Source organism: Phoxinus phoxinus, assembly GCF_949152265.1.
Source record: "Phoxinus phoxinus genome assembly, chromosome: 18".
Taxonomy (NCBI): Eukaryota; Metazoa; Chordata; class Actinopteri; order Cypriniformes; family Leuciscidae; genus Phoxinus; species Phoxinus phoxinus.
Window position 1 is genome coordinate 13,944,312 of NC_136893.1, and position 15,424 is coordinate 13,959,735.

A 15,424-nucleotide genomic window follows, 5' to 3' on the forward strand; every position below is an offset into this window, starting at 1 on the left:
GACTGACCCAGAAGTCTGCAAATATCCTCTAAACAGCTAATGGCAGAGTTGAATTGCTGTTAAGTGCTAATGATTGGTGCAAGCCATAAATATACACAATGCATATAGTGAATATGCAACTAAAGCTGGGAGCAATATTCCTCTGTGACTAAATTTCAGTTGGCAATGTTTCAATATCCAATGTGAAATTTTACCTCGAGTTCTTTGCTCTGAAGGGTTTTAGACTGTGATGGTTTGATATATATTAAACCCCTTTTGGCAACAAGATTTATGTACCCTCTGAACCTAAATTTAGTGCATCTATAGTCTGTCTGAAACTGGATTTATGTGCATTTTTGATGCATTAAAAAACTTGCTCATCACCTGAGTCTAAAGCGTTTAGTGATTTAAGTTACAGTGTTTTGCATAGTACAGTAAAATCTCTCCTTAATAGGAAGCAGGATTTATGCATTCAACGTGTGTTTACTTGTCTTTCCTTGCTGAGGATGAAAGAAAACAAGTGGTTCGTATTCCAGGAGTTACGGTAAGTGTCCCTCTGGAGTGCTGAGGAGACAGGGATGCAGTGAATGAGAGAGAGAGAGCAAGGAAGAGAGGGAGAGAGAAGAGATGCTGCAGACCCATTTCTGCCCTGGTTTGGTCTCATCCGCTTCTAGAGGCACTTAATGCATTTCCTCTGTCTCCTCGCCTGCATCTCTTCTACGGGGAATGCACTTACACTTTTATCTCAAATTTAATTTGTGTGCATAATTTATTGGACACTGATGTTCTGCAGGAGTGTCTGGAGCGTGGGACTGTACATACACCAGTTGTACTGAAGCTCTGAATGGGAGTTAAACGATAGTCTCTGCTAGCTTCACCTCAGCATCTGACTGTGTGGGATTCTCATGCTGAAGAAGAGGAACCCTGAGGTGCTGAAGGACCGGGAGGTGCTGCTGGATCTGGACTACAGCGGCGAGACCCATGGTCCAGACAGTTATGGAAGCCTGCAAAATGGGGGCTTCATCCCTCCCAGATATGTGAGTGTACAGATCTGTTTTGTACACGATGTGTTCTGATGCATACTGTATAAGATACATTTATTCATCAAAACTAGAATCCTAGTTTCTGTGTGTAATAATATCACCAAACTCATTGCAGAGCTGTTCGTTGTGTGTTAAAATAGCTGTCTAATTAGCATATGGCTATGCTGATTAACCTGGTAGTTTTCCTGAAGTTTTTAGTTTAGATATCTAGACCTAAAAGAGGATATATTACCAATATCTTCTTGATAATGTGTTAAATCTTCCTTAACTGTATTATTTTCCTGTCTGATAAAACATACAGTATAGTCTAGTTGTATCATTCTTGTCATATTGTCAACACTATACATATATATAACCAACACTTAGTTCCGGTCCTTGAATTTGACTGGCCAAGCAGCAGTCCAAGCACATCGGGACTTTTCACTTTGTATCACTCCGCTTGTCTGTGTTTGAGCATTCCAGACAGATTGTCAGTTCCAGCGACTACTTCTGTAGTTTACATATTTACACCAGTAGGTGGAGACAAGGGAAAGACTCTGTGAGTGAGTCATTTAAACCATGCACTCAACCGATTTGTTCAAAAACACTGATTCATTCTGCTAATGAAACGCCACTACTGTGGCAATCCACCTTATTCTTAACATAATCTTCTAGTTATTTACATATAGCAGCTAATGAATCTAAAGTCTCAGTCGCACATTCACAGAAAATTGCTTAATAAGGTATAAACTCAATCTTTATAAGGCCAAAGTGATAAAAGCAGCAGTTTATATTATTCTGAATTCAACCCATGTGTTGCTCATAGATGCGCAGTGGTTGAATTACGCTTTGGCTCCGTTTGGAACTATTTTCTTTGCAGAACTAAATTAGAACTTAACTTAAACTGCCCACGTATTATAGGACTTTCAAACTCATCTGATTCCTGTTCTTCTCACTCTACACAACTTATCATCACTGATGTCATTTCCAAGCAAAACACATTTCATACTGCAGGACGATTCACAGACAGGTCTAGATTTTTAATGCCACCCACATGCCACACTATTTTCTCTTTGATTTTCTGTACTCGCTGACAGTTAATGGAGTTTGCTGACAAACTGCTTAAATCTGTGCTTGTGAGTGATGATTGTCATTATGTCAATTTTCAATGACACAATCTGAGAAATGTCATGAATGCCAAAGAGATATTTAACAGGTTATGCCGCCCACAAGCTACACGACTTCAGCCTTGATTTTCCACTCCTCGACAGTATAAATCCCAAAATCTCAACCCCCGTGTATATAGTTAAATGGCTTCACGAACAAGAAATATGTAGGACGTGACTTGATTTATTCCAGTAGGAATTTATTGTATCGTTATCGTTTGCTGTTATTGCTGTGATCTCATGCGAGTGACACATTGTCCCGCTCTCACACCAGTAAACACGTCATCAGAGAAGAGATGTCGCTGCAAGAGGGAGGGGAAGTGATTTGATTTCATGGTGACATTTAATTCACACATAGCGATTTGTCCCTCAAGTGAGAAAGCATTTTTTGTTGGTGATCTCCATTAACTCGGCCAGTGGAAAATTGGGGCTAAAATTATGTAGTGCAAAATATGGATGGGCAACGATTAATCGCGATTAATCGCATCCAAAATAAAAGTTTGTGTTTAAATAATATATTTATGTGTACTGTGTATAACTGTGTACACATACATATATTATTTAAACACAAACTTGTATTTTGGATGTGATTAATTGCGATTAATCGTTGCCCATCCCTAGTGCAAAAGCAACACAATGCTGAAATATGATGATGATGATAAAAAAAATACAGAATAAGGATGGAACAAACTCTTTTGCTCTTATGATGTTGCTTAAATAGCTATTTTCATGTCAACATAGTTGAATACTGCAGCTAATGATGATGATGACCCCATATACGTTCATTGTGAGCGGACAGCAAGCCCACCTGTTCAGCCCCCAGGCAACTACTTCAGAGATGGCCAAGCAAAAATAGGTAATGGTTGGATGAAAGCGCTATAAATTTACCGACCACTTTGCTTAATATGCTATGAGTGCTCTTTTAACCCTGGTCGCTCTTGCCTCAGACTTTGTGCTGGTGTGGGAGGTGAAGGTGCGCCGCAAGCGCCGAAGTCGGGGACGGTCACAAGGAGAGGCGGCGGAGGAGGCAGTAGAAGCAGCACAGGAGGAGAGCAGGTCCGAGAGAAGAAAAGCTCAGCTGGCCCGATGGAGGGACAAATTCATCCAGAACCTTCAGAGTGCTGGACTATTGATGGAAAAGGTTCAGCTGTTAGGTCCCTTTTCTTAGTACAGTGCCAATAATGCAGCTTACTATGATCTTTCTAATGGTTTTCTCTTTATTATCAGGAGGAATCATCCAGTGTAAAGAAGACTATACACTATCTGAAGCTCCATGCTCCATGGGATGTGTTGGTGTACTATGCTGAGGAGTTATGTCTGAGAGCGCCTCTGCAGGTCAGATCCGTTTTCATGTTCACCTCCCTACTGAGCTCTCAATGCAAATACAGAGGGCTCAAAATAGCACTAGAATAAATGAATCGTGAGCCCTGAAATGAGTTGTACTTGTTCATGGACAGGCACAGCCTAACCCAGACTTCAACACTTCTGCTCAAGTTCTTCAGAAACTCTGGGTGCCGAACATCATGAAAGAATCGGTCCCCAACCGTCCTGTGGACTACTACACGTGTGCCTTCCGCAAGTCCAAAATGGAAAAGTAATGCTCTGCTTCTATATGTGAACAAAACGATTATCTACTTGCAGAAACAGATTTGCAAATGTAGACATTTACCTAGGCTTCCTGTTTTGTTAGGTTTCTGGGCTCTGATGATCGTGAAAACTACTTCACCAACACACAAAGACACCGCATTGTGAGTGTGCAAAAAACAGGAACTGTGTATCAGATGGTATATTAAATTGTTATTAAGTACACTACCATTCAAAAGTTTGAGGTCTGTAAGATTTTTACAATGTTTTTTAAATAAGTCTGTTTTGCTCAACAAGGTTGCGTGCCTTTGATAAAATAAAATAAAAACGTAAAATATTATTGCAGTAACTATTATTAATAAAATAACCTTTTTTTTGTATTTTTTATTTTTTTTTAAATTTCATTTCTTCCCGTGATGGCGACGCTGAATTTTAAGCAGATATTACTCCAGTCTTCAGTGTCAAATAATGCTTCAGAAATCATTGTAAAATGCTGATTTGGTGCATTTGGATTTTTTTGTAACAATGTGCAAATCTTTACTGTCAATTTAAATAAATTGAATACATCCTTGATTGATAAAAGTATTGATTCCTTTAAAAAAAGATTGGAAATGTATAAGATGGTGTATTGAGTACTTGCGAGTGTATGATAATTGCTTGCACCTGTGCTCATCGCAGGTGTATGAAATCCTAGCAAGGACTGCATATGGCAGGAGGAAGCGTGCAGAAGTTGGAGTCGCTCGTCTGCTGAACGATGGGGCTTTTACGGGTGCATTCCCTCTGCATGAGGTTAGGCACATGAGCAATGCGCTTCAAACATGTACGTTTTACTAAAAGTAAAGCTTGATACACTGTCATTTTTTATTCTGCTTCAAAGGGCCCCTTTGAGCTCCCAGGTTGTGACGTCAAGCCTGATCAGCTGAACAAGAGGCAGGTGCTGTACCACTATTGGTCCAATTGGTTAAAATGGTACAAGTACCAGCCTCTGGATCACATCCGGGAATACTTTGGGGAGAAAATTGCGCTTTATTTTGCTTGGTTGGGTGAGTAGGCACCATAACAGATCTTATTTACATTTCCATATTTGGTTTCCAGTGTCTTGACATTACAAGAGTGACAATGTAATGCATATTCCAACTATCATTAATAAGTGGCACTTGATGACATGAAATTATTATATTAAATTTATATATTAAGGCGAGACACGGCAGGCAAAAACATCGTTTTTTTTTCACTGGTCAATTTTGAGATTTTGGGCTATTTATCTTCAATAACATGTTTTCTTTCAGACTTGTGCTGAAAAAAAGTCCAAAATACACATTTAGGTCTTTATTTTACTACACTTTGTCTATTTGCGTCAGTAGATTTCTCTGAAATTCAACAAAAGTTGCCGTTCTAAATCAACGCGCAGCTCCGTGATCTCTGTGTTCTTCCTTTAATCACGCACATGTCTGGAAAGCTCTCTCTCTTCTGTACAATGCTGTCGGATCCAAATATGGTCATTTCCTTTTTAGTAACCAATCGTGAAAGTAAAATGGGCATTTAACCCTAAAAGCGAAATCTCATTGGCTGATGTCAATTTCTGACAACCTGATTGGTTCAGAAGCATCACGTGACGCGCTCTGACACTCAGATGTGTGTTTTTGACTGTTTTTCTGCTCAGTTAAAGGCCATAAATGCTGTGTTTATAAGTTTTGATGTGATTTAGGTCGTTTGTATTGTTGTTGCTAATGATTTGATAAGATATTGTGTCAGTAAATAGTTGTTTCCACTAAAAAAGTATGATTTTTTACATTACAAATCTTTAAATGCCTTTTTCTCAAAATGACTTTTCTCTCATACTCCAAGTCCGAAATCTCCTCTTCAGTAGCACCTATACACACCAAACTTTCCAGTCTTGTACCTAGTTATATTATGAAGACAATTACAGAGGGATTTGTAAATATATTATTCCTAGCCTGATTTATATAACATTTTATTCCAAAAAACATGGCGAAAATACATTTTTTAAGGCTATTGACAGTATATTCTGTTTTACAGGATAACAAAAGTAGATATCCATAAATCCCTCTGTAATTTTTTCCCCATCTAATATGTGAACACAATGAAAAAATAATTTTGAACCTGGCTTTATCCAATTCTGAGATTTCGTTTTTTTAAATATAGACAAATTAGCGCATATTTAATTAGATAATGCCTAATTTGCATATTTAAACAATAAATTACAGAAAACTTGTAATACATTTTTTTCTCATCTTAATGTAGGTAATCAACTGGGAAAGTTTCATGGTGATATCTGCTAGTTACAAATATTTCCCTATTCACCTGTAGTGTCTCGCCTTAATATAATTTAAAATGCTAAAATTAAGTATTAAAAATTATATATTTATATATTAAATTATGTGTTATGTATATGTACAGCATATGCATTCACAGCATCTGTATTGTAAAAAGCGCTATATATAAATAAATGTGATTTGACTTGACTAACCCGTCGTGTACTGTGAATATATTTACCAATTGTATTTACCATAAATAACCAAATTCTGTTTTGTTCACAGGATTTTATACAGCCTGGCTCTTGCCTGCTGCATTGGTTGGGACATGTGTCTTTGTTTCGGGTATTTTGACAATGGGATCCAATACCCCTGCGTAAGTTTCTCCTGTATTAGCCTATCGATAAACAGTGTTTCTGTTGCTGCTCTTCTTGCAGCTCTACATGACACACACATTTAGTGTAGTGCTCCTCGAAGCTATTTTGCTGCTATGAGAAATCATTTCATATCAATGTGCTTCGTGACCTTTATTTGTTTCTATAGCAACTGACCTAATCTACTTGAAGGACTAATAGTGATGGGTTGGAAATATTTGCTGCGGTTTACGCCACAGAATGAACAAGCAAAATAATGAGAAAGAGAGCAAGAAACCATAAAGAGAGACACAATTAGAAGCACTAAATCTGTATCTATATGCTATAAGCATTCCTTTTGTACACGTTTGCCACTCTGGTCTATTGATCTTTACATAAAACTAAACTATTGCTTTTGTTAGAAATGGAGTAAGAGAGCGATTACTAGAACATTTTCTTCTCTTTAATCAACACAGTTTCACCATGAAAACAGATACTTCAAAAACACAGGCTGTATGTTTGCTTTCATCTTAGCTCTACCATTGTTGCCTGTTTCCATGTACCATCTACAGGAAGGAAATCTGTGAGAGTGGAGGACTCTATCTAATGTGTCCTCTGTGTGAAACCTGTAAACCCTGGAATATGTCAGACATCTGTCCCATGGCCAAGGTAACCATCCCTGGCTCAAATTGCTTGAATTGGGTACTATGTGAAAGACACAATATTGTAGCATTCGATGATATGTTTGTATAGTTTACATTATATGTATGGATTATGTAAAATATGTAGGAATGTTTTAAGTCACTTCACTTTTGGAATGTAGTCTGGTTGCCAATAATGAACACTAAACTTTAGGGCTTTCTGCTTGTTTTGGGTTTATTCACAACTCTTCTTTAGGTGGGTTATCTGTTTGATCATCCTGGCACTGTCTTCTTCAGTGTGTTCATGTCTTTATGGGCTGTCACTTTCCTGGAGTACTGGAAACGCAAGAATGCCACTCTCGCTCACCACTGGGACTGCATGAATTTCCATGAAGATGAGGTTTGATGGATGGCATTTTTGGTCCTTTTTTCTTTAAAACTATCTAAACATTATGGAATTCCTGAACATTATGGAATTCCTGAAAAGCAATGTAGGAAAAAAAAAAGGTTTTGTTTTGTTTTTGTATGTGGGAAAAATCAGAAGTGAAAAAAGGTTTGGTTTTGTTTTTGTATGTGGGAAAAATCAGAAGTGAAAAATATTTTTGTTTTGTTTGTATGTGAGGAAAAATCAGAAGGGAAAAATGTTTTGTTTTGTTTGTTTGGAAAAAAATCTGAAAATACTTTTATTTTATTTTTCATTTTGTATATGCGAAAAAATGCAGAAAATGTGTTTGGAGCTTTTTCTAGTTACACATGGCAGAACATTTTTTTTTGGTAGGAAAGTCTCATAAAGACACTTGTCCTTATAAAAGTTGGGTATTTTGCCTCACCAGAACATTTAGTTGTTATAAGAATGTCTAGTTATTTTACTGGAAAACAGGACAAAAAATACAGATTAATAAAAATGTTATTCCTATGTAATAAGGAATAATAGCAAGTCATTCTTTTGGAAATGGACAGGAGCCACCACGTCCTGAGTTTTCTGCAATGGCCCCTGCGATGGAGGAGAACCCAGTGACAGGAGTGAAGGAGCCCTACTTCCCTGAGAAAGCCCGGATTTCACGCATGCTGACTGGCTCTATGGTCATCGTTATAATGGTGAGACCCACCTGAGATTTAATGGAATTACAGAATTTTAATTGGTCTGTTTGAAGGAAGATAATGTGTCATAATTGTTCACCCAAATCTATTCCTCTTCCTCTTAATTTGTTTTCCCAGCTGTTTGTAGTGATGATCTTCTTGGTCACAGTGATCATTTACCGCAGTATAGTGAGTGTAATGATGTTTGAAACTGGGAGTTCTGTTCTGCGTACTCAGGTGGGCACCCCATCGATCTGAATTAAATGAAAATATGAGATGACTTACCATAATGCAGCATTTCATTAATCTCCTCCACACCTGCAGCAGCTCTTGAACTCTGAATCCACTCCCCACACACATTTTGTCTTCCAGGCTGGGAATATCGCCAATATCTCCAGCACTTTGGTGAATCTGGCTTTGATCTTGCTGATGGGGCAGGTCTACACAGCCCTTGCAGAACAGCTCACTAAATGGGGTAGGCTTTCCGCACACATCGGACCCCATAAAGGAAGGCATGCCCAGGGCTTTAAATCAAATCGCACAGGCTAGTGTTGCCATTTTCTGTGGTTCAGGGTAATGAACCTGCCCATCCACACTGACTTTGAGAATCAATAAGCCATTAGGACTCTAGTCCTTAGTCTTACTCTCTGAGGCAATTACAACAAAGCTTTGAGACTTCACACATGCCGTATAAATAAGTCTCATTTATCTTGTGTACTCAAATATGGCCGTTCCTGAAACCATTTTTCCCTACAGAAATGCACAGGACACAGACACAATATGAAGATGCCTTTACATTCAAAGTCTTCATCTTCCAGTTTGTCAACTTTTACTCGTCGCCCTTCTATGTGGCCTTCTTCAAGGGCAGGTAACCTGTAAACTAGCCTAACTGAACAAAGCTAAATTATGTGCTGTATTTTTAAAGGCAAAATATTCAGGGCACTTTCACTGCTCTTTTATTGCAGATTTGTGGGCTACCCTGGTCATTATGGCAAACTGTTTGGGATGCGGAATGAGGATGTGAGTGCTTTGCCTTTTAGTTTTATGGTTACATGCTATAATATGATTACCCTATTCCGTTAACAATGCTATTCAGCAAGGATATTATTTAAATTGATCAAAAGTGACAGTAATTTCAAATAAATGCTGTTCTTTTCTAACTTTCGATTCAAAAATGTATTGAGGTTTTTACAAGAAATGTTTATTGAGCACCAAATCACAATATTAGAATGATTTCTGAAGAATCATGTGACACTGAAGACTGGAGTAATGATGCTGAAAATTAAACTTGGCATCACAGGAATAAATGACATTTTATAATATATTAAAATACAAAACAGTTATTTTGAATTGTAATAATATTTCACATTATTACTGTTTTTACTGATAAAATTGTAATCAAATAAATGCAGCCTCTGTTAGCAAAAGAGACTTCTTTAAAAAAAAGATATATAAAAAATGGACCTGTGGTTGCAGTGTGGACCAGGGGGCTGTCTGATCGAACTGGCTGAGCAGCTCTGCATCATCATGGTGGGAAAACAACTGATCAACAACGCTCAGGAGTTTGTCATCCCGTACGTGTCTCCCTGACTTTTCATCAAACAAGCCATATTTATTGTAGCTGCACCATAAAAGCTTTTTATATCGTAGAGCAAACCACATAGTATTTGAACTAAAACACTGCTGTAGTCTCTATCCTGCAGAATCTAAATTGTATTATTTGGTCCTCTGAGAAAAGCAAGTCAGCACTATGGGTCAGTGCTGCAGAGTTGGCACAGCAATCTTCTGTGGAGGTGTGTGTGTTTGTGGTGTCAGGCTTTTGCCTACATTGTGGAAAACATACTGAATAATTAATAAACATTCTAAATAATGTCCTAATGACCATCTTAAAATGCAGAAGTCATTGGAAGTCCCTACTATCATAGAAAGAGTGTGTGTACGTTCATGCTGGTGTACGAGAGTGAAAGTGTGTAAATGTGAGCAATAATAGCTGTCTTTAAGAGTATTGATTGATGTGCATATTGATTAATCTGCAGATAACACTGTAGGGTGCAGTGTGCAGATAGATGACTGTCTCCCTGCCAGTTCTGCAGCATGGCTCTCCTCTTAGGCAGCAGTTCCAGCGGTTTAGCAGGATAAATGCCACACAGGAGAAGCTTTTAGCACTCCCTTATCAATTATGCATCACCAGAGTCAGGCTTGGGCAAAACTGGATCTTTCAGAATGAGCACAGTTCTATTTTAGACATGCACTCAGAAGAGCCATCATCATCATCATTAGAACACTGTGTATTTCAGTTTAGTTGTGTCATTCTCTCTTTGCCTCTCTCTCTCTCTCTCTCTGCTTCTCAGTAAAATAAAGGCTTGGAGACAGAAACGGGCCTTATCATCTGTGAAGAAGGCCCAGAAGGCAGAGGAGCCTAAGCGTTGGGAGCAGGACTATGAGTTGATTCCATGTGAGGGTCTTTTTGACGAGTATCTGGAGATTGGTAAGATGATAATCTTTCACCTTTAATGAACTTTTTGTTCCAAATTTCTGCCAGAAAATGTGTTGCTACTGATGCCAGTATGCACTGATATTTATTGAGGTGTCTGTCCTGGAACACTTGGTGCACTAGGCAAGATAAGTGCTGTTCTTTTGAACTTCGTATTCATCAGAGAATCCTGAAAAAAGAGAAAGGGATAGTTCACCCAAAAGTGAAAATTCTGCTATCATTTACTCACCCTCTAGTTGTTCCAAACATGTATGAATTTCTTTCTTCTGCTGAACACAAAAGAAGATATTTTGAAGAATATCAGAAGCCAAACAGTTGATGGGCCCCATTGACTTCCATAGTATTTTGGTTTTCATACTATTGAAGTCAATGTTTGGTTGCCCATATTTGGAACAGGTTTGGAACAACTACAGGGTGAGTAAATTATAACAGAATGTTCATTTTTGGGTGAACTATCGATTTAAGCAATACAACCATTTTCAACATTGATAATAATAAGAAATGTTGCTTGAGCAGAAAATCAGCATATCAGAATGATCATGTGACACTGAAGACTGGAGTAATGATGCTGAAAATTTAGCTGACATCTCAGGAATAAATCACATTTTAAAATATATTGAAATAGAAACAAACATTTTAAATTGTAATTATATTTGACAATATTACTATTTTTAACTATTTTGATCAGATAAATGCAGTCTGTGTAAAAATTTGAGATAAAAATATTCAAAAGTCTTGTCGACCCCAAACTTTTGAGGTTTAGTATATGTAAGAGTGAATTTCTGTCACACCAGTGTAGACAAGCTCATTTTTACCTACAGTACAATAATCATGCAACTTAATTAAACATTAAATGAAAATGACACTTCTGTACAGATACTCTTGCTACACTTAATGAATGACCTTACAGTTTTTAATCTTGACTGCTGCCAGTCCTGCAGTTTGGCTTCATCACCATTTTTGTGGCGGCCTTTCCTCTGGCTCCTCTCTTCGCCCTGCTAAATAACTGGGTGGAAGTGAGGCTGGACGCTCATAAGTTTGTGTGTGAATACCGGAGACCCGTGGCAGAGCGAGCCCAGAACATCGGTGTGTGGTTCATCATACTGGAGGCGCTGTCCCACGTGTCCGTCATAGTCAATGTGAGTGCCTACACAAAACCTCTATAATTTTGATACTTAAGGTGCGGTGACATTAGCGAATTCGAAGTGAAATTTTGTGGGCAAAAAAGCTACAATGTTGACAATAGACAATACCATTGACCTTTGTATGAAAGCACTGCTCACACAGAAGTCACGTTCAAACCAAGCAGCTTTCTTTTGGCCTGCGTGGCAAATTCGTGTGAACAACTTGAACACGAGTGAATTCTGCATGGGGATTTTTTTCGCCCATTCGAAACTCCAGATTCCTATTGGAAGTGTCTGGATTTCGCCCACGAAATTTCACAGAGCAAATGTGACTGAAGATGTGATAACCTTTAGTGTGGTACATTCTGTTAACATGTTTTTTGTGAAACATAAACGCCACATCTTGTTACTTTACATTATCCAAGGTTGTCTTTATAAGGTTCCAAAATATCTTCTTTTTTTTTTTTCTACAGGCTTTCCTCATTGCATTTACCTCAGATTTTTTGCCACGTCTGCTGTACCAGTACAAGTTTAACAATGACCTGCATGGTTATGTCAATTTCACGTTGGCTTACTCTCCACCCAGTTACAACCACTCCAGTCACACCACGTGCAGGTAACATTGTTGATGCTGTTCTACAGTGTAAGTAAGAAATCTGAAATCAGACCATGTTATATCAGCATAAGCATTGTAAATAAGCATAAATATATTTTCCTCTTTTCAGGATGGGTAATTTGTTGTATTTTTTACACATTAGCAATGTTCTGATGTTTCTCAGCAGTGTCTTGGCTGTCGTACCATGTTGCGCAGTAGAGGGGAAAATTGCTAATCAAGGCAGTGAACTGTAAAATTGTAGCTGTCAGCACGTCCCGATTTTCTTCTCTTGTGGACTTTTTTTTTTGTCACGACTTTTCTTGTGTCAGATATAAAGCGTTTCGGGATGAAAATGGAAAATACAAGCTGGTGTACTGGGAGCTTCTGGCTGTAAGACTGGGCTTTATCATCGCCTTTGAGGTGATCATTGATCTTCCTCCTGCAAACCACATCACAGTCAGATTCTTTCTTGAATTTAAGCTTCCCAGAATACACTCTAACCCATTTAAAGTCAACATTAAATCAAAATTAAGTAGGTGACACCAACTTTTCATCATCCAGTCAGTTCCTAGATACAATTGGATCCCAGTCTACATTAGTGTTTTTTGAATATCCTGTTGTTGTTTTTTTTATTGTAAAATGATATTGTACAAACACCTTTAGGAGAACATTAAAGAGCACCACACACAGGAAAATAGTGTAAATATATGTATATGATTACAGTTTCTTTATCATTGTCTACTTATTATTATTTCTATTGTTGTGGTCATCTTAATAATAAGTGTGTGTACACATCTTCAGCATGTGGTGTTCTTCGTCCTGCGTGCCATCGACTGGATGGTTCCAGACATCCCCGAGTCCTTGGAGCTGAAGATCAAGCGGGAGCGCTATCTGGCTAAGCAGGCTCTAGCTGATAACCAGGAGGCCTTGCTGGTGAGTGGCAGGATGCTTCTTAGGTGAGGTCGGTGCACATGGTGAAGTCCACACCCTCCAGTGAGCCACGCTTCTTCTCATTAACACTCACACCAGAGAGCTCAGATATTAAGCTTTTCTTAATCGCAATATGCAGCAGTTTCAACTTACCCTCAAGGCTGAGGGAGAAAGCCAAAAATATTGATCTTGATAGTAACAACACTGATTTGACATCTATTTCCTATTTAAAGGGGTGATGAACTGAGAAATCAAATTTTACAAATAAGAGGTCATCATACTATACGAATATCCTGTAAGTTTTAGAACTGAAAACTTCCTTGTTAGTCCAATGACCGCTTTTCTTTATCCAATTCCTGAAGCTATTTTGTTTTTATCCAACATCACAAAAACATACTTTTTTAAAAAGTAAATGAATGTGCGACCGTTCCAGCACTCTCGCAGAAGTAGAGCAAAGACTTCTGTATTACTTTTCTGCTGCCCTGGTTTATGTACTCCACATGTTCTGAAAAGTTGAGGAGGGAAGAAGATCAAAACATTTTCAACCCACTTTCTTGGAAAATATGTGTTAGGATGATACTCTGCTTCTGGTTGAGGTCAGAGTGTGTATTTGGCTGTGTGCACTGGTTTCTGAGCAATGACGCAACCAAATATTCAGGATTATGGGGGACCAAATGTAATAGTTTAAAACGATACTAACTGTTCCATTGAAATACTACTCTGAATATTGGCAGATTCCCCCTTATGTATGTGGTGGTTATGGTCTCTATTGTTTTTAATTACAGTAAATTGTATTTTATCTATTTTACTTAAATAGTTTATAAATAGACCTGGCTCTCTTTCTCAATGTGATGTCAGTGATGTGGTGGTGTGAACGCCTCTGTGATCTGACCTGGCCCTTGTATATGTTGTTTTTAAAAAAAATAAAATTGTGACTAGTTATAGTTGTCTCTGCATACTAAACTAAAATTGGAGTATTGCAATGTATATAAAAATATATACTTAAACTTTAACTGATCGAGGAGGTGTCTAAACAATGTATTTCTTTCTTTTTCTTCCTCATTTGTCTTCCTTCCTCCTTGTGTGCTGGTCCTTGAAGCAAGCGAAGCGCCTAGCTACATGAGACTGACCTGCAGTGCAGAGGCTTCTCCAGAAGGGGGCGTAGAGCACACTTTACACACTCATAACTGATTCAAGAGGGACTTAGTTTTAAAACACTTGGACTGAAACTTGGCTTGAGCTTTGTGGTGGTTGATTGTGTGGATGTGTGTGTGTGTGTATGTGAGCATGCTTTTCAAAATGTAGAGGTCTATGCCAAAGTTGTTCACAATCACCTCTACTTTATCAAACGGCTGTTTACATAAGACTTCCTCTGGCTCCAACTATACTGGCTCCAACTATACTAAGACATGTGATCACATTCACTCTCTCTGCCCTCCCGATAAATGATATATTCCTATTTAGATTTAGTGGGAGGACAGGGAGGTTTGCTTTTCTACATTAATACTATAGTATATATTTGTACTACTGAAAATTGTGAAAAATGGCAAATGCATTAGAAGCATGTTCTACATTTATGTGTCAGTGTGAAATGCTTCTCTGAATAATATGTTTGCATTTGTCATGTCTATCTCTGGGCTGTTTAAGGAATCATGTTTTAAAATAAAGCTAGTTTCAATAACTGTTCAAATAAACATTGAAGTGTTTGCATGCTGGAGGACAAGATTTAAAAGGATAGTTCAGCCAAAAATGAAAAACCCATTCCAAACTGCTACGACTTTGTTTCTTCTGTGGAACACAAAAGGAGACATACTGATGAATGTTCACACTGTTCTCTTCTGTATATTGAAAGTTCAGAAAAAGTTCAAAAAAGCACAGCAAAAGTATTATAAGTGAGCCATATATCAGTTTTACAATCCAACTGTAAAATTACTATCCTAATATTTAAGGTTGTCTTGATTTTTCAGCTTTCAAACAAACTATGGAGCTTTTATTTAATTTAAAGCTTTAAAAAAATGTAAAGCTTCTTTTTTGTTGGCAACAGCCGCCGCCTAAATTTAGAGAGATTGTTATTGCGTGTTGTGTTCCAAATGCATGTCATAAGCTCTCTAAACAGAGCTTGCAGAGATCAATAAACTGATCTCTGCAAGCTCTGTTTAATAGACCAACATCTCCTGCGA

The 15,424-nt window shown here is 38.0% G+C and overlaps 1 protein-coding gene across 2 annotated transcripts; it reads left to right on the forward strand.

Annotated features, from left to right (window-relative positions):
* Positions 1 to 572: 572 nt before the first annotated feature.
* Positions 573 to 15,134, forward strand: ano11 (anoctamin 11). 2 transcript variants are annotated; one of them, XM_079588145.1, is made up of 23 exons: positions 573 to 1,016; positions 2,909 to 3,023; positions 3,115 to 3,308; positions 3,395 to 3,502; positions 3,625 to 3,761; positions 3,858 to 3,915; positions 4,430 to 4,540; positions 4,629 to 4,794; positions 6,313 to 6,403; positions 6,953 to 7,049; positions 7,278 to 7,421; positions 7,982 to 8,119; positions 8,240 to 8,338; positions 8,474 to 8,576; positions 8,858 to 8,969; positions 9,067 to 9,121; positions 9,578 to 9,675; positions 10,453 to 10,589; positions 11,529 to 11,734; positions 12,193 to 12,335; positions 12,644 to 12,734; positions 13,116 to 13,247; positions 14,344 to 15,134. In XM_079588145.1, the coding sequence occupies exons 1-23, from the start codon at positions 885 to 887 to the stop codon at positions 14,365 to 14,367; spliced, it is 2,691 nt and encodes an 896-aa protein (XP_079444271.1). In that variant the 5' UTR covers positions 573 to 884; the 3' UTR covers positions 14,368 to 15,134. The 2 variants fall into 2 exon arrangements, 1 of the variants encoding a protein (XP_079444271.1); XR_013794838.1 differs by having other exon boundaries at positions 768 to 1,016; positions 11,506 to 11,734; positions 14,344 to 14,965.
* Positions 15,135 to 15,424: the final 290 nt, after the last annotated feature.